The 27,783-nt window shown below is 53.1% G+C and overlaps 1 protein-coding gene across 1 annotated transcript; it reads left to right on the forward strand.

Annotated features, from left to right (window-relative positions):
• Positions 1 to 49: 49 nt before the first annotated feature.
• SNRNP200 (small nuclear ribonucleoprotein U5 subunit 200) lies at positions 50 to 27,678 on the forward strand. The gene is made up of 45 exons (XM_068975763.1): positions 50 to 210; positions 725 to 888; positions 2,407 to 2,578; positions 3,437 to 3,629; positions 4,108 to 4,163; positions 5,301 to 5,399; positions 6,039 to 6,191; positions 6,297 to 6,396; positions 6,561 to 6,697; positions 7,283 to 7,366; positions 7,464 to 7,637; positions 7,938 to 8,075; positions 8,288 to 8,443; positions 9,141 to 9,311; positions 10,321 to 10,514; positions 10,729 to 10,852; positions 11,848 to 11,997; positions 12,234 to 12,344; positions 13,126 to 13,257; positions 13,421 to 13,609; positions 13,923 to 14,120; positions 14,753 to 14,905; positions 15,018 to 15,098; positions 15,368 to 15,451; positions 16,042 to 16,148; positions 16,298 to 16,416; positions 16,696 to 16,850; positions 16,970 to 17,159; positions 17,334 to 17,507; positions 18,440 to 18,600; positions 18,868 to 19,095; positions 19,394 to 19,585; positions 19,667 to 19,845; positions 19,981 to 20,132; positions 20,973 to 21,081; positions 21,811 to 21,919; positions 24,388 to 24,577; positions 24,675 to 24,839; positions 25,013 to 25,134; positions 25,402 to 25,545; positions 25,638 to 25,814; positions 26,177 to 26,337; positions 26,422 to 26,503; positions 27,132 to 27,224; positions 27,307 to 27,678. Exons 1-45 carry the CDS (start codon positions 166 to 168, stop codon positions 27,448 to 27,450), a joined length of 6,411 nt encoding a protein of 2,136 aa, XP_068831864.1. The 5' UTR covers positions 50 to 165; the 3' UTR covers positions 27,451 to 27,678.
• Positions 27,679 to 27,783: the final 105 nt, after the last annotated feature.

Consider the following 27,783-nt stretch of genomic DNA (forward strand, 5'->3'; position numbering starts at 1 on the left):
GTCTATTTCCCGCCTGCACTTCCGGCGTCCGACCCGAAAGGGGAAGGGAAACCATCTTGCTCTCTCTCTTTCGACCGAAGTGCGCCCCTCCTGCTTCGTTCCGGCACCGTTCGTTAGCGTGTGGTGCGGGGAGCGGAGCTCTGAGACTCTTGAGCAGCCGCGGCCATGGCGGATGTAACCGCCCGTAGCCTGCAGTACGAGTACAAAGCGGTGCGTATGGGCTCGGCAGAGGGCTCTGGGGGGGGAGTCTGATAGGGAGCGGGAGGCTGAGGAAGGGGGTTTTCAGTCTAAAGGTATACGCGAGAACCGCGAAAGCAGAGGAGAAATCAGAACCTGGCGAAGGTGGGGGTACACGGCGATGTGAATGACCCCACTGGTGATTGGGGCTCGGCATGGGCCAAGAGCTCTGCGAGGAGTGTTTGTCCCAGTCCCGGCAGCGCTCTTCCCGCCCCCTTCCATGTGTCATCCCCAACGTGCCCGACACTTTTCCCACGTGGGAGTTATTACGAGCAGTATTAGAAGCAGTGATTGTTATATTGATTTGTTTGCCCTTTGCTCATGCGCGATCATAGGATGCGCTTCTCAAGGAAAACATCTTTTTATTTCGACTAGTGATTATCGACACTTAGTCGCTTAGATTCTCCCTTTGCTGTCAGCTGGCATCCCTGTGATATAGTTGAGTCCTGCTTACCTCAAAGCTTCAATAATATTGTGGTCTTTTCAGAACTCGAATCTTGTCCTCCAAGCTGATCGCTCTCTCATTGACCGGACCCGCCGGGATGAACCCACAGGAGAAGTGCTGTCCCTGGTTGGGAAGCTGGAGGGCACCCGGATGGGAGATAAGGCTCAACGAACCAAACCACAGATGCAAGAGGAAAGAAGAGCTAAGTGAGTATCAAAGGGAAAAAATGATTTTCTTCAGATGCAGAATCCATTTTCCCTTGGTATTTGAGCAGTGGTTTTGCTGAATTGCTTGGTGCAGGATGAGCCATCAGTGGCATTAAGACAACTCAGTGAAGGTAACAACATAAGAATGGAAAGATTCTTTGGCCTTAACAAGTGTACCTGAAGTGGAAAACAGCTTTTAGACCCTTTTCCAGCATGTGTTTCTCATCCATCAGTCACTCAGTCGTGTCCGACTCTTTGCGACTTGATGAATTGCAGCATGCCAGGCCCCCCGTCCATCATCATCTGGAGTTCACTCAGACTCACGTCCATCGAGTCCGTGATGCCATCCAGCCATCTCATCCTTGGTCGTCCCCTTCTCCTCCTGCCCCCAATCACTCCCAGCATCAGAGTCTTTTCCAATGAGTCAACTCTTCTCATGAGGTCCCAAAGTACTGGAGTTTCAGCTTTAGCATCTTTCCTTCCAAAGAAATCCCAGGGTTGATCTCCTGCAGAATGGACTGGTTGGATCTCCTTGCAGTCCAAGGGACTCTCAAGAGTCTTCTCCAACACCACAGTTCAAAAGCGTCAGTTCTTCGGCGCTCAGCCTTCACAGTCCAACTCTCAGATCCATACATGACCACAGGAAAAACCATAGCCTTGACTAGACGGACCTTAGTCGGCAAAGTAACGTCTCTGCTTTTGAATATACTACCTAGGTTGGTCATAACATCCATAGAGAGATCTTAATTTTCTTCATGGTATTTTCAAGACGCTTGGTAAACTCTTGTGAGAGTAACTCTTTCCTTCTATTACTCACTTTCCGCTACTTCTTTGGCTTGCTGTTGCCTGCTTTTTCTTTTGTTGTTATAAACTACCATTTGAGCGTGAAAGGCCGGTGTTTTGTTTTGCTTTTTAGTTGGTTTTTTACCTTGGGGAAGGGGGATATTTTTCCAGACTTTAAAGAATCATTGAACTTTATCTCACGGTTATCCTTTGAACCTGATCATCGTCTGTCCCATGATGAAGTCTCAAAAATTCATAGGTCCAGTTTTGATTAAAGCAGTTACATTTGCGATGAGTTACATATCATTGGTCCTCCATTTTGCAGAGTATGACTTCTTTTCCAGGAATCAATGGCAGTAGATTCCTTTGGAGCTTCAGTTCTCTGGCAGGGAAAGGAAGATGTGTCTGAGGGATGAAAACTAGTCAAATCCGATCATATAATGTTGTGATACAAAGTAGAAAGGGTTGTCTTTTTAAATGAACGGGGAGGATGTCTCATAGCATGCAGTGCATCTAGTGAGAGGATGACGGGATTCCCTTGCTCTTATTGTGTTCCCGTAGGGATACTGCTGCAAGTGACTGAGGCCCGATGGGCATCATTTGCTGAGGCACACATTTGTGGTTTTAAATACTACTGTGAATCATGAAGCTGAGAAGAGGAGGGTGGGCTTGCCTTAGTCTTACCATTAACAGGGAAGGTTCTACCTGTTCAGTGTCATACTGTGTGTTTGTTAGGCGAAGAAAGCGTGATGAGGACCGGCACGACATCAACAAGATGAAGGGTTACACTCTGCTCTCAGAGGGCATCGATGAGATGGTGGGCATCATCTATAAGCCCAAGACCAAGGAGACCCGGGAGACCTATGAAGTGCTGCTGAGTTTCATCCAGGCTGCCCTTGGGGACCAGGTAAGGCAGCCCGAAGGTGGAGCCATGTGTTTTTGGAGAGGGAGGAAGTCATAGCTAGGAGGCCCCAGAGGAACCTTGTTTGTGGATTTTTCCTGTGTGGGCCATACCAATATGCAGAAGTGGCTGGTGTTCACTTTACATGACGTAGCACTTTATGTGTGTTCTCTCTTTCAGTCTTGTTAACTCTGTGACCCGGTGCTATTAATATTCATTTTTTATTTTGCTGGAGAGATGTGAGGCAAAGGATACTTAAGTAACTTTCCCAAGTCATGGAAGTAGTGTTTAGCAGAGCTAGGGTATGAGCCCACGTAGTCTGTATTCGGAATCTGCGGTCTTAAGATTGTCTGTGATTAGATTAAGGCCCTCTGCGAGTCTCTGAGAGACTCTGGTGAGGTGGTTGCTAGAGGAGGTGAGGAGAAAGAATTACCAAAAGCTCGGTGGGCCAGGGTGGGACTGCCAAGTGCCTCTGTCATCTAGAGGAATGTGGCAGATGGCTGTGCAAGCTCTGTCTTTTTTAAAAAAAAATTATTTATTTTTTTGCTACATTGTACAGCTTGTGGGATCTTAGTTCCCCAGCCAAGGGTTGAACCCTTTCTCTTTGCCGTGGAAGTGTGGAGTCCCAACCACTCGACCACCAGGAAGTCCCCCTTCTTTTTTTGATTGTAATCTTTTTTTGAAGCAGAGGGGTCTCCCTTCAATTGTGTGACCCTTGGTGGCATTTTTACATTAACCTCAGTGAAAATAATCAGAACCTGGTATGCAGGCTTTAAGAGACATGGCTCTCCACATCCTGTTGTTGTGTAAAGCCCATCAGTCATGTTCTTGGTCTCGTCTAAGTTGGGTTTTTTTTGCCTCCAGCCACGTGATATTCTTTGTGGGGCAGCAGATGAAGTTCTCGCTGTTTTAAAGAATGAAAAGCTTCGGGACAAGGAAAGGAGAAAGGAGATTGATCTGCTGCTCGGTCAGACAGATGATACCAGATACCATGTGCTAGTAAATTTGGGCAAAAAGATCACAGACTATGGTGGAGACAAGGAGATCCAGAATATGGGTAAGGAGCTCTTGGTGTCCAGACTGTGTTACATGGCTGCTTGTTGACCCCTCAACATGATCTTCTAGCCTCAGTCATTAAAGCAGCTGAAAGATGCCTTAAAAGGGTCCCATATCCTATTCGGTGTTTTTGGAGGAGTTATGGTTGGTGGAGACCAGAATCCCTAGATTCCAGCCACCATTTCTACTCTGAAACCCTTTTATTGTATGGGATGTGGGAGAAAACTTGGGTAGCGCCTGGATGGGGGTGGGGTGCACGTGGCTGAGGAGGCAGAGCTGTGTCTGAAGCTGGCAGGTTGGAGCAAGCCTCAGGGTGGCAGCGCAGAAGACCCTCTGTTGTTGATCATTTGTGAGTCTTTAGACCTTAGGTCTGTCCTGAGGGGAGGCACGTCAGGCAGTTAGGGGGGGAAATTAGCTCCCAAGTGCCTCATTTCACTAACTGCTCCTTGTCGTCTTTTTCTAATCCCTCACTATTTCAGACGACAACATTGATGAGACATATGGTGTGAATGTACAGTTTGAGTCTGATGAGGAGGTAAGTGATCAACACACTCAGACTAGTCTTTTAAATTGTTATGGTGAGGGGACCACTTCTAGCGTAAAGAAGCTACCTAACTTAAGCCAGATAAGTTTTATGGTGGTGTATGGACGTCAGACTTGGGCGTCAGTAGTATTTTGCTGAGAAATTGTTGTGGTTATCTTTTGATACTGTAAAGCAAATTTGAACTTACATTAATTGTATGATAATTGACGATAAACCAAGTGGATCAGCAAAAAGAAAAAAGTACCGTGTCTATTTCATTGCGGAATATGCTGTCACGTTTCAGTGCTTTTTCACCATATTGTGCTAATTTCCTTCTTTTTAGCACTACTGCCCGTTTCAAAAGAATGCACGTTTGCCCAAAAACGTGCCTGTGTTTTGAGCGTGGTTGTTTCAGTGACAGTTGCAGCAGCGACTGAGGTTTCCCATCTAATTAGGATTTCTTGACTATAAATAAAAATAGGGGCCAGTGGAACACTTGACAGAAATGTGCAGAGTTGCATTTGAATTCTCAGTGGGTGCGTTTGGCTCCTGATCATTAATGCTGACTTTGCAGTGTCATAAACTAGGACAGGTTGAAGGGATTGCACAGGAGAGTCAGGAAAGAGCATTGACCTGGGAGCCAAGAGGGCTGAGTTTTGATCTTGTATCTCAGGGAGGTCATTTTGCTTCAGTGTCTCCATCTATCAGATGAGATGATTGAAACAGAAGACTGCTAAATGCCCTCCTGCAATAGTTAGTAGGATTTTATGATTTCAAGTAGCAACAAATTGAAAGAATGCTTTGCTGAGAGCATTTATTCATAGAGTAAATGCTTATTATCAAGGACTTGCTTTGAACATGACCCTGTGCTCAGTACACAGTACAGTGTGAGTAAAGACAGTAGTGAGCACGTGAAGTGTGGTCTCCACACTCCTGGTCACTGTGTGGTTTCCCGTGCGTGCTTCTGTATTCTTCCATTAAATGTGCTCTGAGGTGAGGCTGACCCTGCTTCCGGTAAGCTTGGTTTCACCGCACACGCCTTTGCTGTAACCCTGGAGTGCACTTTTAAGTGAGACGCAAGGGAGAGGTTCTTTGGGGATGCCGGGATCAGCTTCAGATCACGCGCTGGGGTTGGGGCTCTTTCCACAGGAAGGTGATGAAGATGTGTACGGGGAGGTTCGTGAAGAGGCATCTGACGACGACATGGAAGGGGATGAGGCCGTGGTGCGCTGCACCCTCTCAGCTAATGTGAGTGTAGATGACTCTTGCCTGTTGCCGCCATGCGGGTGAATTCTGGGTGTAGCACTTTTTCCCGTACCTTGGTCCTCTTATGTAGTGTTTATTGAGCTACCCTTTTATAGGGTGAGCTGTAATAAATGTGTAGTGTCTTGATTTTCGTAAGATTTCAGTCACTCCCCCCCGCCATGTAAGTGGTTTGTTTATTTTAATTGAAAGATAATCGCTTTACAATGTTGTATTCGTTTCTGCTATACAGTAGCGTGAATCAGCTATATGTGTACACATGTCCCCTCCCTTGAGCCTTGCTCCCACCCTGCATCCCATGCCACCCCCTCTAGGTCATCACAGAGCACAGAGCCGAACTCCCTGTGCTCGACAGCAGCGTCCCACTAGCTGTCTGTTTTACCCACGTATTGTATATATGTCGATGCAGCCTGCTTCTGAAAGGCATGTGTTGATGAAATCTTGGGTTGGTGTGCTTCTGAGTTCAGTATAGCAGAGTTCCCCCCCCCATCCCGTGGTTCTCATCAGAAAGCCCTCAGAAGAGGGTAGGCTGTGGGTAGGCTGCAGAGCTTTATTGCAGGACGGTGAGAAAGCGCTTGGGGCAGAGGGACAGCAGGGTGAGCCCAGCGCCTGGTTCCTTCGTAGCTTGTGGCTTCAGGGGAACTGATGAGTTCCAAGAAGAAGGATCTGCACCCTCGGGACATTGATGCCTTTTGGCTTCAGCGGCAGCTCAGTCGCTTCTACGATGATGCTATCGTGTCCCAGAAGAAAGCAGATGAGGTGTTGGAGATTTTGAAGGTACGGCCAGGATTCCGTTTTTGTGTCCCGTGTAGCTTAGGAGATGGGGCAGTGTAGGAAGCGGGTGGCTGTGGCCTTAATCATGGTGTTACCTTCTCTCTGCAGACGGCCAGCGACGACCGGGAGTGTGAGAACCAGCTGGTTCTGCTCCTCGGTTTCAACACTTTTGATTTTATCAAGGTGTTGCGGCAGCACAGGATGATGAGTGAGTAGATTGTGGATCCTTCTGTCTGTGTGTGTGTGTGTGAGAGAGAGAGAGAGATGGAGGTTGTGTTGCTTTCACAGCCCACTTGGTCATTTTCCTTTCTACCCCGAGGTTGAAGGTCGTTTTTATATCTCATCTTCCTTTTTCCCTCTTGTTGTCGGCAGTTTTGTACTGTACCTTGCTGGCCAGTGCCCAGAGTGAAGCTGAAAAGGAGAGGATCATGGGAAAGATGGAGGCTGACCCAGAGCTGTCCAAGTTCCTCTACCAGCTGCACGAAACGGAGAAGGAGGATCTGATCCGGGTAAGGGCTGGGTTGTTTGTCTGTCCAGTTGCTGAGCTAGAGTGTTCACTTTGGAAAAGAGACACCAGTTAAAAGATTATAGCATAAAGCCAAATTCCTATTAAAGGAGGAAGTTGAAGAAGTGACGTATTTCTCCAGATGCTCTGAGTGTGGTCATCGGTGCAGAATGGAACCAGTGACTTCACCCTGGTGTGGTTGAGAGACCACTGACCGGTTGCTGTCATCACCAGCACCTGGGTCTTCCTCTTTTTGTTCACACAATAAGTCGTGTCTGCGACAGCACAGTAACACAACACGTGTTTGCTGAACACAGAACCCACACTCTGCCCCTCACGGGTAGCCCTTGGTGCTGGATGTTGAATGTTGACTTTTGAGATCTCTAGACTATGTATAGTCCCTTGAAAGTGATTTGATATCATCATTCTGGTGGTCCCCATGGCAGGTGTCTGAACATAAAGGGCCATCTGTCTGTTTTAGGACTTGCTAGTCAGTACCTATGAGTCAAGTTCAGCTAAGGGACTGAAAAGGACAAGAAGCTGGGGTGGTGATGAACTGTTGCTATTGTTTCTGTCTTCCCCACCCCAGGAGGAACGGTCCCGCAGAGAGCGAGTGCGTCAGTCCCGGATGGACACTGACCTGGAAACCATGGATCTGGACCAGGGCGGAGAGGTAGGGACCAGGGTCATGTCCAAGGCCGTGGAGGGTGGAGACTCGTTTGCGCAGCTTGCTCACTTCCTGTGTGTTTTTGTTCTTCGCATACTCCCAGGCACTGGCTCCACGGCAGGTTCTGGACTTGGAGGACCTTGTATTTACCCAGGGGAGCCACTTTATGGCCAACAAACGCTGCCAGCTTCCTGACGGGTCCTTCCGGCGCCAGCGCAAGGGCTATGAAGAGGTGCACGTGCCTGCCCTGAAGCCCAAGCCCTTCGGCTCTGAAGAAGTGAGGGAATTGCTGTTCTCAGTATTTTGCTCACTTGGCCTCCCTTCTAGTTTGTATTGCAACCCATTCCGCGTAGCCTTGTCTTGTAGATTTTACTTGTCTTGTAGGTTTATTTCAGAGGTGGAAGCTGCTGCCGGGTTTCCCATTTTGATTTTGAGCCCAGGGGACAGTATTGGTCTCTCTGGTCTGACCTTCAGAGGAGAGTTACACACGGAGCTTTCCAGGAAGTGTAATCTTGCAAAGCCATGGTCTGCTCAGGGATGTTGCTAATAAGATGCACACAACCTTTCTTTTTTCTAGCAACTTCTTCCAGTGGAGAAGCTGCCCAAGTATGCCCAGGCTGGCTTTGAGGGCTTCAAAACGCTGAATCGGATCCAGAGTAAGCTCTACCGTGCCGCCCTGGAGACGGATGAAAATCTGCTGCTCTGCGCTCCTACAGTAAGGACTGCCCTGCCTGCCTTTTTCTTGTGGAGAGCGATATATATTTTAGGTTCTTCTCCATCCTTACTCCTTAATTTTGTATCCTTTGGCGGAAGAGGTGTTAAATGGTAAGATAAAATTCCCCGGACACACTCTGTTTTGGTGATAAGCCCTTGGAAGTTGGGGCAGTGAGTATACTAGGTACCAGGCCTTCTGGTCCCTATCTCTAGGGTGCTGGGAAGACCAACGTGGCCCTGATGTGTATGCTCCGAGAGATAGGGAAGCACATTAACATGGACGGCACCATCAACGTGGACGACTTCAAGATCATCTACATCGCCCCCATGCGGTCTCTGGTGCAGGAGATGGTGGGCAGTTTTGGAAAGGTAAGAGGGCAGAACTTCCCTCCAGGTGTTGGGTGCAGCTCTCAAAGTCCTGGGGACAGCTCTGGTGCTTCTCTGCTTCTCGCCTTACATTCTTGTTGCATTTCCAGAACACCTCATGTGGTATTTCTTTCTTCCTTCAAAGGTGGAGCTTGACCCATATAGAGTGTTTGTGAAGTAAGAAAGTCTTGGGTCTATTTTGGGCTTTAACAAGGGTTTACTATTTTTTTACTTTTCCTCTTAGCCATTTTCTGCAGCTGGATTCATTTGCATTATTGGAATATTTATGAAATGCTCACATGAGTGCTTGGTAACAGACCTGATGTTACTCCAGGTCTGTTTCCTGTAAGCTTCCATTTCCCCCTCTTGTGTGTAGAGCTCCCAGATAATCTTTATTTAATGTTACTAATTTTTATCTTTTGGCCATGCTGTGTGGTATGTGGGATCTTAGTTCCCCAACCAGGTTCAAACCTAGCCCCCCTGCAGTGGAACCACAGAGTCAAAACGTCTGGACCACTAGGGAAGTCCAGATTTGTTTTAGAAATGAGCGTTCATATCACTGATCTCATACACTTGATATTTCTCTGAAGGGCCGATGCCTGCCTCTAACACCCTGCACTCAGACTTCACAGAGACTGTGGAGTCCGGCCCCCACCCCGCCCCCCAGCATTCTTGCCTGACGTGCCTTTCCTTCACCCAGCGCCTGGCCACATATGGCATCACCGTTGCGGAGCTGACTGGTGACCACCAGCTGTGTAAGGAGGAGATCAGCGCCACCCAGATCATCGTCTGCACCCCCGAGAAGTGGGACATCATTACCCGCAAGGGCGGGGAACGCACCTACACCCAGCTCGTGCGGCTCGTCATCTTGGTGAGCAGGGCGCCCTGGTGCGGATGTGGAGACCGACCAGCAAGGAGGGCTTGCCGGGCTCTCACGCTGTGTTCCTCAGGGCCTGTCCCCAGTCACTGGCCTTTGTAACGGCAGCTGCTGTCAGCGTTGCTCTTTCTGCGAAGTGAGGGTCTGCACGAAGTGGAAACACTTCCCAGCAGGGGCATGATGTCTGCCGTATCGTTTGTGGCTTTTTATGTCTGAAATATTTTGAAATAAATGTAAACAATTTAGAAAGCTGCTTGCATGTTCCCAGAACTAAAAGGGCTTTATAAGTAATCCCTTCTCAGAGGGAATGAGTAGGAGTCAGAATACGGTGTTCTGAATACTCAGAAGCCCCCAGGGAGGAGCGACAGTCTAAGAGTAGTTTCTTTAGGTTTTTCCGGGAAGCAGAAAGGAGACCTTACATGTTGACTCTCTGGCCTTCAAGAAAAAGTTGGCCGACCCCTGCTTAGAGCCTGCTACTCAAAGTCTTGTTAGAAATTCAAAGTCCCTTGCCGTGCTCCCACCTACTGAAATACAGTCTGCATTTTAGTAAGGTCTCCATATGCTTTGAATGCCTGCTGAGATTTGGGATGTACCGCCTTTATTCTTTATTTGATACATCATATTGTTTGCTCTTGGTAAAGATAACTGCCTAGAGGTGAAACTTAATTTGATACAAATTTGGTCTCATCAGAAGCTTCATTTTTAGTAAAGAAATCTGTCTTTGAGGTGAGCTAGGAATTCATTTACCCAAGTGTCAGATTTCTCTGACCGTAACGCATTGTTCACTGAACTGGAGCAAAGCGGCTCATGCTCAGAGCACGTTTGCTGGGATGTTTCACGGTGAATACTGTCTCATCCTTTGAGGTTCCCTGGCTTGGGATCCCTTCTCTTGTCCTCTTCATTTGCAGTGGTAGTTATGTACTTAGAAAACGGGACTACTCTCAGGAAAGGGGCCCTCATTTCTCTGGTCCCAAAGGTAATTTGCTGCCCTCCCATCCCTCAGGATGAGATCCATCTTCTCCACGATGACAGAGGTCCTGTCCTAGAAGCGCTGGTGGCCAGGGCCATCCGGAACATTGAGATGACCCAGGAGGATGTCCGCCTCATTGGCCTCAGCGCCACCCTCCCCAACTATGAAGATGTGGCCACCTTTCTGCGTGTAGATCCTGCCAAGGGCCTCTTCTACTTTGACAACAGGTAAAAGAAGAGACGGGAAGAAGTTTAAGCAGGGTGACCTTCCTGATGTCTTCCTTCTTTGCCAAGGAGCTCTGTTAGATTCGAGTTTTAGAGTGGCCCTGGTTTTGATGTGGTACAAATCCTAAAAGAGGCCTGTCACTCCCTGGCAGTGAAAAGGACTTTTTATTCAGTGCTTTGTGCCAAAGTCTTACTGATTTGACTGTTCAACTTCTAGCTTCCGCCCAGTGCCTCTAGAACAGACATATGTGGGCATCACGGAGAAGAAAGCCATCAAGCGTTTCCAAATCATGAATGAAATTGTCTATGAAAAAATCATGGAACATGCTGGAAAAAATCAGGTCTGTCGTGGTTTCTTGTCTCTCCTGACCTCTTTGAATTTTTGACTTACTGATAATTGGGCAGCACTGATAGAGACAAAGAAAAAAACAAAGCAAATCACCAGTACCAGAAATGCAATGGGATATTACTGCAGAATCCCTTACCTTTGAATTTGTAAGGCTGTTAAAGGAATACTGTGAACAGCCTTACACTTAAATTTGACAACCTTAAAGAAGTGAGCTAGTCTCAGAAACTACCAATTAGCAAAACAGCCTTGAAGAAATAGGTAAAACATGAATAGTCCTATAACCATTAAACTGAATCTGTAATTATAAAACGCCCAGAAAAGGAATCCCCATGCACAGATAAGCAGTCTGTCTATCTAGATCATCAGGGGTTCTTCCATGAAAGATTTGAGTGGCTTACACTAAAAATATTCTAAAAATCAAGATAAAAATGGAAACTTAGTGAAAGGGCATTTTGCTGGATAGTGTGATGTAATTTTTTAGTTGAACACTGTGTATTTTGTCTCATAAAAAAGAAGCATAAGGATTTAGAGGAAGAGACAAATCTTTCCTTGGCAAGAAAGACTTGGATGGCTTTTATTTCCTGCAAATGGTGCTAGTTTTCTACTAAGTCCACTTATATAGGCCAGTGCCTGTTATGTTTCTTAACTGTTTAGAATCTCATCAGATACCTGCACACAAATTTTTAATTGAGACTCCTGAATTCTCACCTATAGTATATTTAAACTTGCTATTAAAGACAGGGTGTTAGGAGTTAGTTGGGTTTCCTAGTAACAGGACCCTCGTCCTCGTCATGAGCCAGATTTGTTCGCTTAGGGCCTTGAGGGCTCTGTTAGGCTTCCAGGCCGGTGTGCGCTCCTACCATCTCCCTGCTTCAAGACCTCAGTCTCTGGCCTGCTAGTGGTGCAGCCTCTGCTCCCTGCTGCCGACTCCCCGGGCCGGGGGGGTGGCTGCTGGAGTGGTGCCCCTTGACTGTGGCCCCTCTGCAGGTGCTGGTGTTTGTGCACTCCCGGAAGGAGACCGGGAAGACGGCCAGGGCCATCCGGGACATGTGCCTGGAGAAGGACACGCTGGGTCTCTTTCTGAGAGAGGGCTCGGCCTCCACAGAGGTCCTCCGGACAGAAGCTGAGCAGTGCAAGGTGAGGGGGTTAGGCCCGGGTCCCTCGTTCCTCCCCGGTCGCTGGCTCAGTCCGCGTCGGCCAGGCCATCCTCCAGGGCTGCCTGGCGGTACTGCTTCATGGGGCAGGGTGTGACTGCCTGTGTCTCTGTGGACTAGGCGAGGGGGCAGCGTCTTGGCTGAGGGGATTCGCTTCCTCTCCAGGAGAGTCCCCTCTGGCAGGCTCACTTCCTCACCTGTTCTTTCTCTGCTGCCCAGAACCTGGAGCTGAAGGACCTGCTGCCCTATGGCTTTGCTATCCACCACGCGGGCATGACCAGAGTTGACCGGACACTTGTCGAGGACCTCTTCGCAGATAAACACATCCAGGTGAGGGTGGGCAGAGCTCAGGCGAGGAGACTGGAAACGTTGGGCACTGGGCCGCGTGCTTGTGCCTGGCGCTTTGTTGTTTCTGGCCCGGGTGGCCCAGGTCAGAGGGCTGTGGTCGGTACAGTCAGTGGAACTTCACACCGCCTCTCCCAGCTCTTCCCATCATACATGAGGGAAGCTGAGGAAGTTTAGGAAAGCGTCTGAGAAGCACAGCAAAGCCAGGGTGTGGGTGACTCCAGATACTGTCACAAAAGGCTCATAAAGTCAGGACCTTGTTCATTCCTTCTCTCAGGAGAGTCTGTAGTTTTAATTGTCTAGTAACCTTGATTTGGGCTTCCCTGGTGGCTCAGATGGTAAAGAATCCACCCACAATGTGGGAGACCTGGGTTCAGTCCCTGAGTTGGGAAGATCCCCTGGTGGAGGGCATGGCAACCCACTTCAGTATTCTTGCCTGGAGAAACCCATGGACAGAGGAGCCTGGTGGGCTGCAGTCCATCGGGTCACAAAGGATTGGATACGACTGAGTGACTAAGCGCAACCTTGATTCAGATAGGTCTGCATTACTGCCTCTTGAAGTGTCTCTAGAGCCTTGAAATGTTGATTCTGGAAGAGATGAGGAACCCAAAGACTCCTTTCCTCTTCACTCCGACGTTTCATTGACAAGTACGGGACCAACCTCAGTCCTACTAGACGCCCTGAGTCCAGGTGCCTAGAGAAGTTGAGGATAGGTACCCTTGGTGGCAAGGTCTGATTTTCTTATTGCCTTGCCTTGGGTCTGTAGGTTTTAGTTTCCACAGCAACCCTGGCTTGGGGTGTGAATCTCCCTGCCCACACCGTCATCATCAAAGGCACCCAGGTGTACAGTCCGGAGAAGGGCCGCTGGACTGAACTAGGAGCGCTGGACATCCTGCAAGTATGGAGCTTCTGAGTTTTTTCTTATGGGAAAAGTATGCTGTGTATAAGATGCCAGCATACCCCAGAGGTGGCAGGTGGAGGGTGAGGTTTGTGGCGTAGGAGCCTGGAGTCAGGAGCCGGAAGCTCTGAGCCGTGGCCCTCTGGTTGCTGTCTCCACCCAGATGCTGGGACGAGCAGGCCGGCCGCAGTACGACACCAAGGGCGAAGGCATCCTCATCACCTCCCATGGGGAGCTGCAGTACTACCTGTCGCTGCTCAACCAGCAGCTTCCCATTGAGAGCCAGATGGTGTCCAAGCTGCCCGACATGCTCAACGCCGAGGTCGTGCTGGGGAATGTGCAGAACGCAAAGGTGGGCAGCCTCTGCGCTCAGCGCCTCTGGCCTTTTCCAGAGGGGCCAGGGCATCGGCACCTGGGCCCTCCAGCCCTGGGCGCCACATCCTCCGTGTAAGCGTGCTTTCAGGCTTCTCGGGTCTGCGACAGTTTCCCCTTGTCGCCAAAATCTCAGTAAGGACTGTGTTCTTAAAGAACGAAATATCATGAACATTCATGAGGCAGCGTAAGACGTAGTTTCATAGTTGGGAATTAATTCTGAAGTCCTCCATGGGAGCTTTTCATGTGGACGTCAGTTCTGCATGCAGAGACCCGCATTCTGTCTCTGATAGGATGCAGTGAACTGGCTGGGCTACGCCTACCTGTACATCCGCATGCTCCGGTCCCCGACCCTCTATGGCATCTCTCACGACGACCTCAAGGGAGACCCACTGCTAGACCAGCGCCGACTGGATCTGGTTCACACCGCTGCCTTGATGCTGGATAAGAACAACCTGGTCAAGTACGACAAGAAGACGGGCAACTTCCAGGTGAGTGGGCCCCGGGAGGGAGGCACAGATCCCCACAAAAGTTGCAGCCCCTGGAGACAGCCTTTCAGATGGCTTTCTTTTTTGATTGGAGGCCTGCCTGTCTACTTACCCTTTGCTTGGAAGGGCGGAAAAACAGGCAGTATTGGACTGTGCTCTTTGAACTTAGGAGCTTCTAAAGTGGTGTACAACCTGCCGGTGCCTCCTTTCTGTATCTTGAGCTGTGGTAGGTGATTCTGCGCTCTCTTCCCAGTGGGCATCAGGTCACTGTAGGTCAGCTTATTGGGCCATCTTTCTTTAAAAATAAATACATTTATTTGGCTGTGCCAGGTCTTAGCTGCAGCACACAGGATCTTTGCTCTTCATTGCAGCATGTGGCATCTTTTCAGTTGTGGCACGGGGGATCTTTTAGCTGGGGTATGCAGGATCTAGTTCCCTGACCAGGGACTGAACCCGGTCCCCCTGCATTGGGAGCTCAGCGTCTTAGCCACTGGACCACCAGGGAAATCTGTGTGCCGTCTTTCTTCTCGCACACGAGCCAGGCACTTGTATTGCTCTGAGCTCATTCTCTTGTCCACAGTGAGAGGTCACTGTTCGTTAGCGATCGGCCGTGATTGAGTCTTCCTTCTTCTTAGGTGACAGAACTGGGCCGCATAGCCAGCCACTACTACATCACCAACGACACGGTGCAGACTTACAACCAGCTTCTAAAGCCGACCCTGAGCGAGATTGAGCTCTTCAGAGTCTTCTCGCTGTCTTCAGAGTTCAAGAACATCACTGTGAGAGAGGTGAGTCCACCCAGCATGTGGAAGCGGGAAGCTGGTGCTCACCACCAGGTTGCTGGATGGTTCTCTCCTTGATCTCTGGGCTTTTCCTTGACCTGCGTCCTGCTTGTGGCAGGAGGAGAAACTGGAGCTACAGAAGTTGCTGGAGAGGGTGCCCATCCCCGTTAAGGAGAGCATTGAGGAGCCCAGTGCAAAGGTGAGCCCAGCTCCTCTCTGCTCGGGACAGAGTCAGGTGATTCTCCTCATCTTCTAAAAGATGAGCCTGGAACTTGGGCTTGTGCTTCGTAACTTGCTCCCTTCTCCCAGTCTCTGCATCTTTCTCACATCTTCTTTTTGCATGGAATATCAGTTACTCAGTGTCTGTAGATGAAGAGCTTTAGATCTTACCTGGCACGGAGGCCCGGAGCAGCAGCGTTACTCACCTTGGATGGTTCAGTGATCGCCCTCCTTCTTGCTTTTTTCCAGATCAACGTGCTTCTCCAGGCTTTCATCTCGCAGCTGAAGCTGGAGGGCTTTGCACTGATGGCCGACATGGTCTACGTTACTCAGGTGCGGGTGGGGTTGTACTGCCCTGATACGCTCCGATCCCCTGTGTGCCGTGTGTGTCTGGTAGAGAGGAGGCCGATACTAGCGAGGGAGAAGAATGCTGAGTTGTGCCTCAGCTGGCTTGTTGGCTGCTGTGTGTATGGTGTGGATACTCTGATTTGCTCATCTTGAGCTCTTGGGAAGGTGAGGCCATCAGAGAGATCTGGGAGGCTCCACATGTCTGCTTCTCTGCAGAGAAGCGCTTCCCACTATAACTGCTGGGCTCCTAAATAAACCTAGAGATGGCCACAGGCTTTGTTAGCTACTCTGTCTTTTCCTCAGGGCAAGTCACTAGCATCTTTTCACTTGCTAGGATCCTAAATGCTAAATGGGCCAAAAACTGTAAAGTCATGCAGTGAACAGTACGTTAAATACTGGGCTGTGAGCTCAAGCCCCATTTCTGTCGTGTCCCCGAGCGTCTCTGGGGGACTTGGTTTTTGAGTTGATGTGTCTGATTACATCAAAGCTCGAGGTGATTACACTGTGTGTAGAGCGGCTTCATTAGGTCTGGGGACAGTGGATACTTAACAGAGGAAATGCTTCCTCTTCCCCAGTCGGCTGGCCGCTTGATGCGGGCCATCTTTGAAATTGTCCTGAACCGAGGCTGGGCGCAGCTTACAGATAAGACCCTGAACCTCTGCAAGATGATTGACAAACGCATGTAAGTCCCAGCGGGCTGGAAGCTGGTCCTGGGTTGGGGGTCCTCAGGCTGAGGGCCTGCTGGGAAAGCCTTAGAGCACACCCTGACGTGTGATGTGGGCACCAGGGTAGAAGTTGAGACCAAGAAGGTCCTGTTTCCTTCCTGGACAGGTGGCAGTCCATGTGCCCTCTGCGCCAGTTCCGGAAACTCCCTGAGGAGGTTGTGAAGAAGATTGAGAAGAAGAACTTTCCCTTTGAGCGTCTGTACGACCTGAATCACAATGAGATAGGTGTGTGGGGAGCCGTCTTTCCCTCCTCATCTGCACAGCTCGGATGTCTCCCTGCGCCCGCTTCCCTGTTCCTGGCCCCAAGCCCTGTGCTTGCGTGTCTTGTGCCATTAGTGCTGGGCTCCTTGCCCTTGGTCTCGGAGTTTTGAATCCGCTGAGCCCCACTGAGTGGAGGGAAGAGCCCGTGCCTGGAGTAGAACCCACCCATTTCCCTCAGGGCTGGGTTTGCCAGACCGGCCATCCGGCTGGGCTGCAGCTGTGTGCGCCCTCGTGTCCTCGCAGGCGAGCTCATCCGCATGCCCAAGATGGGGAAGACCATCCACAAGTACGTCCACCTCTTCCCCAAGCTGGAGCTGTCGGTGCACCTGCAGCCGATCACGCGCTCCACCCTGAAGGTGGAGCTGACCGTCACGCCCGACTTCCAGTGGGACGAGAAGGTCCGGCCGGGAGCGCCAGGGGGCAGGCCTCGGGGCCTGGCGGCGAGCGGGGCGGGAGGCTAAGTCCCCCTTGCCCACCCCTCGGCTCATGTTCCCGTCCCTCGTGCTTGGGTGGGCAGGTCCACGGTTCGTCGGAGGCCTTCTGGATTCTTGTGGAAGACGTGGACAGCGAGGTGATCCTGCACCACGAGTACTTCCTGCTCAAGGCCAAGTATGCCCAGGACGAGCACCTCATCACGTTCTTCGTGCCCGTCTTTGAGCCGCTGCCCCCTCAGTACTTCATCCGTGTGGTGTCTGACCGCTGGCTTTGTGAGTACGCCTGCTCCATGGGGCCCGTGGGGTCCCCAGGGCCAGGTTCCCCTTGGGGCTCTTAGAGGAGATCTAGCCCCTTGTGCTGGGCTGGCCTTAGCTGGGAAGAGGGACACACGAGCTGCCTTGGGGTTTCCAGCGCACTCACAGCCCTTCCCATTTCTCTCCTGGCAGCTTGTGAGACCCAGCTGCCCGTCTCTTTCCGGCACCTGATCCTGCCAGAGAAGTACCCGCCCCCAACTGAGCTGCTAGACCTTCAGCCCTTGCCTGTGTCTGCCCTGAGGAACAGTGCCTTTGAGAGCCTCTACCAGGATAAGTTTCCTTTCTTCAACCCCATCCAGACCCAGGGTAGGTGTTTGCATTTCCAGGGGGGCAGTTCCTTTGGGGACACTTAAAGGTCCCCTGGAGACAGGTAGGTTCTGCAGGAAGAGAGGGAGGGGGCGCCCAGGGGCTTGGCAGGTGTGGGAGCTCAGCGTCAACTGTGGGAGCAGCCAGGGCGTTTTCTGTCCTCAGCCGGCCTTGGTGACTTAGATTTGCTTCACGTCATCGTACGTCTCCCTGCAGAGGGTTGGTCGAGCAGGTCTTATGGTGCACGGCTGTTTCTCAGGCTTGGGAGGTTCCAGTATTGAGCCAGAGTGGGAAGGCTTTGAGGCCACCTCCGCTTCACTGCTTGAAATGACAGCTGTGTTCCCAAAGCACGCCCCGTGTTCAGGTTCTCTGGGCTGGGTGCAGCCCGAGTGGTTCCCTGCTCCCACCGATGCTATGCATGGTTCTCCTTTGGAGACCCTGCTGTCTCGGTCCTGTTCTGTGGGTGAGGAATGGAGAACGAGAGAGGCGCCCCGATGGAGACCCTAGTGAACAGTGGGATTGGGCTTTATCCAGTGTGAGGGCTGGGGTTAGATGTTCAGCTTCGCTCTGTATTAGCTGCTTCCCAGGAGGCATGGGCAGGGCTCGGAGGGCCAGAGGTGGGGAGCCGGGCCCCTCCGGGTTGGCGCCCTGGTCGCTGAGAAGACCGATGGAGAAGCGAGGAGGGAGCCCCGGCCTCCTTCGCTCCTGCGTCCTCCTGCAGACCTCCAGGAGACCTGAGCTCCTTACCGGGGTCTCTTTCCTCCTCGTGTTGGGAGAGGCAGGTGAGAGGGAGAGAAGGCGCAGGCCTGCCTGCAGTGGGGGCGCCATTCCCTCACCCCTGCTGGCTGCCTCTGGACCTGTGGGCAGAGTTTTCCCACATGGCTTCTGTCAAGCCTCCCTTGGGGTCTCACTGCCTTTCTGTCGGTTCTCAGTGTTCAACACAGTGTACAACAGTGATGACAACGTGTTTGTGGGGGCCCCCACGGGCAGCGGGAAGACCATCTGTGCGGAGTTTGCCATCCTGCGGATGCTGCTGCAGAACTCGGAGGGCCGCTGTGTCTACATCACGCCCATGGAGGCCCTGGCCGAACAGGTGCGTCCTGTGTGCGTTTTCCCAGAAGCCGTCCTCATCTTGAGTCCAGACTGAGGTCTCTCAGAGCCCTAAAATTTGCAGCGCTACCTGGGGCCAGGCTTTACCTGCTGGGGGCCGTCTTCCTTGCTTTGCACTCTAAAGGAAAGCTCTCCGGTCACTTGGTGTAGTCGGTTGAGATCTAAAGGGCGACAGGTGTCTGTGTTCGGCCTCTCAGGTTTTTCTCCAAATGAATGAGCTGATGCTGAGGCCCTGACGTCTTTCTGCCAGGTGTACATGGACTGGTATGAGAAGTTCCAGGACAGGCTCAGCAAGAAGGTGGTGCTCCTGACGGGGGAGACCAGCACGGACCTGAAGCTCCTGGGCAAAGGCAACATCATCATCAGCACACCCGAGAAGTGGGACATTCTCTCCCGGCGGTGGAAGCAGCGCAAGAACGTGCAGAACATTAACCTCTTCGTGGTGGACGAGGTCCACCTCATCGGGGGCGAGAATGGGGTACGGCTGGCCTCGCTGTAGCCCTGGCCCTTGGGCCTTACGTGTCCGCCACAGATGGGGGCTGCTTCTGCTTGTCCCCTTGTCTCAAAAGGAGGACCTGAGATTTTTTAGTAGGTGCTTTTGAGACCAGCATAGGTTAGTGGGGATTGGCTGGGGAGAGGTGCCCCCAGAGACGGGAGAGCCCTGATCACAAGCGGGAGTTAGGAGATCTCTCGAGGACGTTGGGCTGCCCACGGAGGCGCTCAGGGCTGAGGCCGGGGCACCCAGGCCTGCAGTGACCAGCCGCCCCTCTCCGCAGCCTGTCCTGGAGGTCATCTGTTCCCGGATGCGCTACATCTCCTCCCAGATCGAGCGGCCCATCCGCATCGTGGCTCTCAGCTCCTCGCTCTCCAACGCGAAGGATGTGGCCCACTGGCTGGGCTGCAGCGCCACCTCCACCTTCAACTTCCACCCGAATGTGCGCCCCGTGCCCTTGGAGCTGCACATCCAGGTGGGGCCCGCGCTTCCGGCTCCCGCGCGGCCCCACCGCCCAGCTTCCCCGGGCTCCTAACCTCTCCCTCCCCGGCCTCAGGGCTTCAACATCAGCCACACGCAGACTCGCCTGCTGTCCATGGCCAAGCCCGTGTACCACGCCATCACCAAGCACTCACCCAAGAAGCCCGTCATCGTCTTCGTGCCCTCCCGCAAGCAGACGCGCCTCACCGCCATCGACATCCTCACCACATGCGCAGCTGACATCCAGCGCCAGAGGTGGGCGGCCCACTGCCAGGTGCCGTGTGTGCGGTGGGGCAGCCCCCGCCTGGCTGGGTCCTGAGCAAGCACCCCTGGGAGGGGCTCTGGGGGGGTGGCCTTGCTCCGGGCTGAGTCAGCGCTCCTGCCACCCAGATTCCTGCACTGCACTGAGAAGGACCTGATCCCATACCTGGAGAAGCTGAGTGACAGCACACTCAAGGAGACGCTGCTGAACGGGGTGGGCTACCTGCACGAGGGGCTGAGCCCCCTGGAGCGGCGTCTGGTGGAGCAGCTCTTCAGCTCAGGTAGAGAGCAGGCCTCGAGGAGCAGAGTGAGACCAGCTCCAGGGGTCAGCGGGGCGTGGAGCACACTTTCCCGTGTGGGTGATGTTTCTCGGCAGCAGGCACACCCGTCATTCTCATAATGCTTCTCATCTTTTATTTGAACTTAATGTCCTTGAGATGAAGGTGGAACCACCTACTTGGGAGAGGAGAAAGCAGGCAGGCACGTGAGGTCGTGCTCCTTTCGAGCCTGGGCTTTTAGACCTGGACCTTTGGCCTCTAGACCTAATTTTCCATGGATGCAGACCCAGCAGGGTAGTTGGGCTCTAGAGATGGAGTCCATTCTGTGTCTCCCTGGGGTGGCTGTGTGCTTGTGCGTCTCGTCGACGTTAGGCATTTCGTGCGGAGCAGTCTTTTAACGGTGCTCAGGGAGCCGCAGTGGCAGTGCTCCTGCCAGAATCACTTGCTGTCACTCTGAGTCCTGAATCTGCCTCGTGTGGGGCACCCTCAGAACTCCATTTGCTGCCATGGACTGGCCAGCCTGGGGCTGAGTTGGTGGAAGCATGTTCCAGTCGGCACAGCCTGCCTGGCAGGCAGGGATGTGAGCCTGACTTTCTCTGGACTCAGGGGTCTGTTCCAGGGTGACCTCGTTTCCTGCAGGGTAGCCCCCCAGCAGAGCAGCAGTGACAGGCAGACCCTCCTGCAGTACCGCGTTAGCCTTAGTCCTGAAACCTTGTCCCCGCCCAGCGTCGCCCTGAGTTCCGAAGTGTAGAGCAGGGTGCGCCACTGCTTGCCCCAGAGGCAGCGGGTCCTGCCCCACTCGGGGGCCCTGTGCTCAGTCTGCTCCCCCCCTCTGCCGCTCAGGGGCCATCCAGGTGGTGGTCGCTTCTCGGAGTCTTTGCTGGGGCATGAACGTGGCCGCCCACCTGGTGATCATCATGGACACCCAGTACTACAATGGCAAGATCCACGCGTGAGTCCAGCGTGCTGTGCGTTAACAGGCCCCTCTCTCCTAAGATGAGCGTAACCTCTGCAGATCCAGAAGGTCACTGTTGTGAAGGAAAGGTGTTAGGGAAATAAATAGCTAGCTGAGATTCCACCCCAGCTAGGGTTTTATTTGTGCAGACTTATTTTTGATGCTTGAACCTGCTTATAGGTTTGGATTTGAGTGGGGTGGACTTGATCACTCATGAACTATATGGCTGTGAGGTTTGGGAGCCTGCCTTACATATAAAATGCTTTAATATGGAGTCATCTGGCTATTGCCGTTAGATGGGTTGACTTCCCAGGTGGCGCAGTGAAGAATCCACCTGCCAATGCAGGAGACACAGGTTCTATCCTGGGTCGGGAAGATCCCCTGGAAGAGGAGATGTTAGCCCTCTCCAGTATTCTTGCCTGGAAAATTTCATGGACAGAGGGGCCTGGCGGGCTGTAGTCCATGGGGTTGCAAGGAGATGGACATGAGGGAGCAGACACACACACACATTAGATGGATTAACACCTTTGGTTCACAGACCTGAGCAACAAAGTCCTGACTCTTAACACTTGAAAACTAAACTGATGTATAGATAACCTGTGACACTAGGGCCTGAGCACACTCACAGAGGTTTGCTGGGATTCTCCACGTCTCCCTGTATCTGCATTTTATTCTTCGACTTTCAGGGAGGCAGTGTCCTGAGTCCTCTTCTCCCTCTGTCTCCAGGTACGTGGATTACCCCATCTACGACGTTCTGCAGATGGTGGGCCACGCCAACCGCCCTCTGCAGGATGACGAGGGCCGCTGCGTCATCATGTGCCAGGGCTCCAAGAAGGTCAGCCCTGGCCTCTGGCATGGGCTTCCGAGCCTGGGCCTCGGAACAGATTCTTTAATCTCTCTCTCCATAGGCGTCTTTACTTACTTCCTTATGTTCTCTCTGTCTTCTTTTCTTTTCCACATTGCTTTTGTAACAAGCCTTTCCCTGTGTAGAATTTTGTAGCCTTTGATTTTTGTTGCTGCTGTTGACTCTTGTGTATTGAGATCTTAATCCTCTGGCCGGGTCTGTCTTCCTCATGCCTTGCTCAGCCCTTGGGGCTCAGTGTACCTTCCTCCAGGGTAGAAATAACCAGTGATGCCAGGGGGAACCGGCATACATACCCAGCTCTCCAGGGTAGAAATAACCAGTGACGCCCGGGGGAACCGGCACACATACCCAGCTCTCCAGGGTAGAAATAGCCAGTGACGCCAGGGGGAACCGGCACACATACCCAGCTCTCCAGGGTAGAAATAGCCAGTGACGCCAGGGGGAACCGGCACACATACCCAGCTCTCCAGGGTAGAAATAGCCAGTGACGCCAGGGGGAACCGGCACACATACCCAGCTCTCCAGGGTAGAAATAGCCAGTGACGCCAGGGGGAACCGGCACACATACCCAGCTCTCCAGGGTAGAAATAGCCAGTGACGCCCGGGGGAACCGGCACACATACCCAGCTCTCCAGGGTAGAAATAGCCAGTGACGCCAGGGGGAACCGGCACACATACCCAGCTCTCCAGGGTAGAAATAGCCAGTGACGCCAGGGGGAACCGGCACACATACCCAGCTCTCCAGGGTAGAAATAGCCAGTGACGCCCGGGGGAACCGGCACACATACCCAGCTCTCCAGGGTAGAAATAGCCAGTGACGCCTGGGGGAACCGGCACACATACCCAGCTCTCCAGGGTAGAAATAGCCAGTGACGCCCGGGGGAACCGGCACACATACCCAGCTCTCCAGGGTAGAAATAGCCAGAGACGCCAGGGGGAACCGGCACACATACCCAGCTCTCCAGGGTAGAAATAGCCAGAGACGCCAGGGGGAACCGGCACACATACCCAGCTCTCCAGGGTAGAAATAGCCAGAGACGCCAGGGGGAACCGGCACACATACCCAGCTCTCCAGGGTAGAAATAGCCAGTGACGCCCGGGGGAACCGGCACACATACCCAGCTCTCCAGGGTAGAAATAGCCAGTGACGCCCGGGGGAACCGGCACACATACCCAGCTCTCCAGGGTAGAAATAGCCAGAGACGCCAGGGGGAACTGGCACACATACCCCGCTCTCCAGGGTAGAAATAGCCAGTGATGCCAGGGGGAACCGGCACACATACCCAGCTCTCCAGGGTAGAAATAGCCAGAGACGCCAGGGGGAACCGGCACACATACCCCGCTCTCCAGGGTAGAAATAGCCAGTGATGCCAGGGGGAACCGGCACACATACCCAGCTCTCCAGGGTAGAAATAGCCAGAGATGCCAGGGGGAACCGGCACACATACCCCGCTCTCCAGGGTAGAAATAGCCAGAGATGCCAGGGGGAACCGGCACACATACCCCGCTCTCCAGGGTAGAAATAGCCAGAGATGCCAGGGGGAACCGGCACACATACCCCGCTCTCCAGGGTAGAAATAGCCAGTGATGCCAGGGGGAACCGGCACACATACCCAGCTCTCCAGGGTAGAAATAGCCAGTGATGCCAGGGGGAACCGGCACACATACCCAGCTCTCCAGGGTAGAAATAGCCAGTGATGCCAGGGGGAACCGGCACACATACCCAGCTCTCCAGGGTAGAAATAGCCAGAGATGCCAGGGGGAACCGGCACACATACCCAGCTCTCCAGGGTAGAAATAGCCAGAGATGCCAGGGGGAACCGGCACACATACCCCGCTCTCCAGGGTAGAAATAGCCAGAGATGCCAGGGGGAACCGGCACACATACCCCGCTCTCCAGGGTAGAAATAGCCAGTGATGCCAGGGGGAACCGGCACACATACCCCGCTCTCCAGGGTAGAAATAGCCAGTGATGCCAGGGGGAACCGGCACACATACCCAGCTCTCCAGGGTAGAAATAGCCAGTGATGCCAGGGGGAACCGGCACACATACCCCGCTCTCCAGGGTAGAAATAACCAGAGATGCCAGGGGGAACCGGCAAACATACCCAGCTCTCCAGGGTAGAAATAACCAGAGATGCCAGGGGGAACCGGCATACATACCCATCTCTCCAGGGTAGAAATAACCAGAGATGCCAGGGGGAACCGGCAAACATACCCAGCTCTCCAGGGTAGAAATAACCAGAGATGCCGGGGGAACCGGCAAACATACCCAGCTCTCCAGGTCCAGACCCAGCTCACCTTGTCTGTGCAGCTGGTTTCTTCGTTTCGTATGAGCCGTGCCTGTTGCACAGCGGCCATAGTTGCCCTTGGCCTTTCTCTGTGACTGTACTGTCATTGACTGTGTACTGTAACGTCATTGACATTCTTTCCCATAGGATTTCTTCAAGAAGTTCTTGTATGAGCCTTTGCCGGTGGAGTCTCACCTGGACCACTGCATGCATGACCACTTCAATGCCGAGATCGTCACCAAGACCATTGAGAACAAGCAGGATGCCGTGGACTACCTCACCTGGACCTTCCTGTACCGCCGCATGACGCAGAACCCCAATTACTACAACCTGCAGGGTCGGTGGCGGCGCTGCACGCCTTTTCCTCTGGTGGTTGGCACAGCCCTCATTCACTGTCTCCTTGGGACACCCCTGTTTACCTGTCACCTTCACAGGCATCTCCCATCGTCACCTGTCTGACCACTTGTCGGAGCTCGTGGAGCAGACCCTGAGTGACCTGGAGCAGTCCAAGTGCATCAGCGTCGAGGACGAGATGGACGTGGCGCCCCTGAACCTGGGCATGATCGCCGCCTACTATTACATCAATTACACCACCATCGGTGAGGGCCGGCAGGGCCTGCAGCCACGGGGACGACATGACGAGACTTCCAGGGCCTCGTGTGCTTGTCAGAGGGACACATTTGCAGGGTGGAGCCGGGCCTGCCCAGCGGTTAACTCTGCTTCTCGTCTGCCTGCTTTGACTCCTCCAAATGTCCTTTCTTTCCTCTCTCAGAGCTCTTCAGTATGTCCCTGAACGCCAAGACCAAGGTGCGAGGGCTCATCGAGATCATCTCCAACGCGGCCGAGTATGAGAACATCCCCATCCGGCACCACGAGGACAACCTCCTGCGGCAGGTGAGCGTGTCTTGGCTTCTGGAGCGCGTCTTCCGAGCCGCGTGAAACTCGGCCCCCATACCCAGAGCACAGGATCCCGTTCTCGGGTCAGGAAAACACCCACTCCCCCGCCCTGAGCTCCCTCACACACTCCACACACATCTCAACCCCCACCACCCACAGCCATCGTCTCCCCCTTAGCGTGGAATGGTTGTGGGCCTGGGGCGGGTGGTGCTTTGGGCCTGAGTGCGGGTCTCTTCACCAACCGCTCTTTCTTCCGCTTTCCAGCTGGCCCAGAAGGTCCCCCACAAGCTGAATAACCCTAAGTTCAACGATCCGCACGTCAAGACCAACCTGCTTCTGCAGGCTCACCTGTCCCGCATGCAGCTGAGTGCCGAGCTGCAGTCAGATACAGAGGAGATCCTCAGCAAGGTATGGAGGCAGGGCGCCGCGGGCATGGAGGCCTGGGCGGCCCGTGCGGCAGCAGTGCCCATGCCTACTCTTGCTCTCTGGGCCCTCTGCAGGCCATCCGGCTCATCCAGGCCTGTGTGGACGTCCTCTCCAGCAACGGGTGGCTCAGCCCGGCCCTGGCGGCCATGGAGCTGGCCCAGATGGCCACCCAAGCCATGTGGTCCAAGGACTCCTACCTGAAACAGCTGCCGCACTTCACCTCTGAGCACATCAAACGTTGCACAGACAAGGTGAGCTGGGCCTGCATCGCAGTGTTGGGTGGCCAAGTCTGGAGGCCAGGCATCCTGTGCTGGGGGTGGTTGTGGGAGGGGAGGCGTCTCGTTTTGGCTTCTCTGAAGGTGTTACCCAGGAAGGCGCCAGGGAGCCTGACTGTTGTGAGCTGTGTTCTTTGGATGATCTGATAGCATGGGAATAAAAATGGCCACTCTGTGGAGCCAGTGGACTCGCTCCATTGGCTGGAGTCTGGCCTGGAGTCACTGGGGAGGGAAGTTTAGAGTACTCATGGAGTCACCTGGCCAAGGATGAGTCGCCGGAGCGTTTCCTCTGCGGTCTTCTGCCTTCTCCTTCCCTGACCTCTCTGATGCCCACCCAGGGGGTGGAGAGTGTTTTCGACATCATGGAAATGGAGGACGAAGAGCGCAACGCCTTGCTCCAGCTGTCGGACAGCCAGATCGCAGACGTGGCCCGCTTCTGTAACCGCTACCCCAACATCGAGCTGTCCTATGAGGTGGTGGACAAGGACGCCATCCGCAGGTGAGCCACGCGGGCCAGGTGCGCCGCCCCAGGTGCGCCCCCAGCGGGCACAGCTGTGATGGTGCCCCGGGTGTCTCCCCACAGTGGCGGGCCAGTCGTCGTGCTGGTGCAGCTGGAGCGGGAGGAGGAAGTCACGGGCCCTGTGATTGCGCCTCTCTTCCCGCAGGTATGTGCTGGAACTGGCCTCCTGGGGTCCCCTCGAGGCCCTGCCATTGGCTAGGGTCTGTGCTGTGTGGGCACCTAGTCGTCAGCGTGGGGAGGTCTAGAGCAGTGATGATGCCACAAAGCTGGGGGTTAATTTGGGGGCTGTGAGTGCCTTTTGTGGAAGTCTGTAGTTTTCTTGCTTTAAGGCAATTTAGGTGACTGGCTCCTGAGGGAAGTCCTGGCACAAGGCCTACTTTGGATCCACTCTGCTGGCAGGCTCACCTCACGTTGACATGTTTTTGTCCTCTGACATGGCTGCCTTTTACCTAAAAGGGTCTCTGAGGAACTCAAAGCTGCCGGCCTCAAAGACTAGATGTCTGATAGTGGAGTCTTGGACCTAGTGTCGGGCACTAAGCGGGAGGAGGTACTCTGGGACAAGGAAGTGAGCCAGAACCAACACATGAGTTCACTTGTCTGCTTAAAACTTGAGTCCACATGAGAAGCCTTAGTTTAAAACCCTGTATCCAGTTGTCTTTTGGTACGAAAATTCTGGAAGCTTGCTTTTTGGTTTCCTGTCTTTGTAACTTTTTGCCTGGTGTCACAGCCATCAGGTTTTACACACTGACTTTGTTGGGTTTTGGTCACTACAGAAACGTGAAGAGGGCTGGTGGGTGGTGATCGGAGACGCCAAGTCCAACAGTCTCATCTCCATCAAGAGGCTGACCCTGCAGCAGAAGGCCAAGGTGAGTGTGTCCGCTGGCCCCAGCGGGTTGCGAGAGGGGGCAGGTATCTGAGCGGGCCGTGAGTTGTGCTTGCTCTCTCCAGGTGAAACTCGACTTCGTGGCCCCGGCCACTGGCGCCCACAACTACACCCTGTATTTCATGAGTGACGCTTACATGGGGTGCGACCAGGAGTACAAATTCAGCGTGGATGTGAAAGAAGCAGAGACAGACAGTGACTCAGACTGAGTCCAGAGGCATTCACTCTTGCACAGAGAGGAGCGCTGAGCCCGAGTTAGGGGTGTGTGCAGCGTATGGGACCTCAGTGGAGGAGATCTGGGCCCACCCCGCCCTCCTGCTTTCCCCCGGCTCCCTTGCCATCCACACCCTGGCTCTAGTGTCTGTAGGTGTCGAGCACAAACCCTGTACAGCATTTTGAGGCATGTTCTTTGTAGTTCCTTTTGAGTCACATGTTTTAATAAAATGACGGAGAAACCATGTGTCTTTGCAGTGATTCCAAATTAAAAGTGTCCTTTCCCCAATCGAAGGATTGGTTTTTCAGCCTGTGAGCTTGCTTAAGAG

The sequence above is a fragment of the Capricornis sumatraensis genome, chromosome 1, assembly GCF_032405125.1.
Source record: "Capricornis sumatraensis isolate serow.1 chromosome 1, serow.2, whole genome shotgun sequence".
Taxonomy (NCBI): Eukaryota; Metazoa; Chordata; class Mammalia; order Artiodactyla; family Bovidae; genus Capricornis; species Capricornis sumatraensis.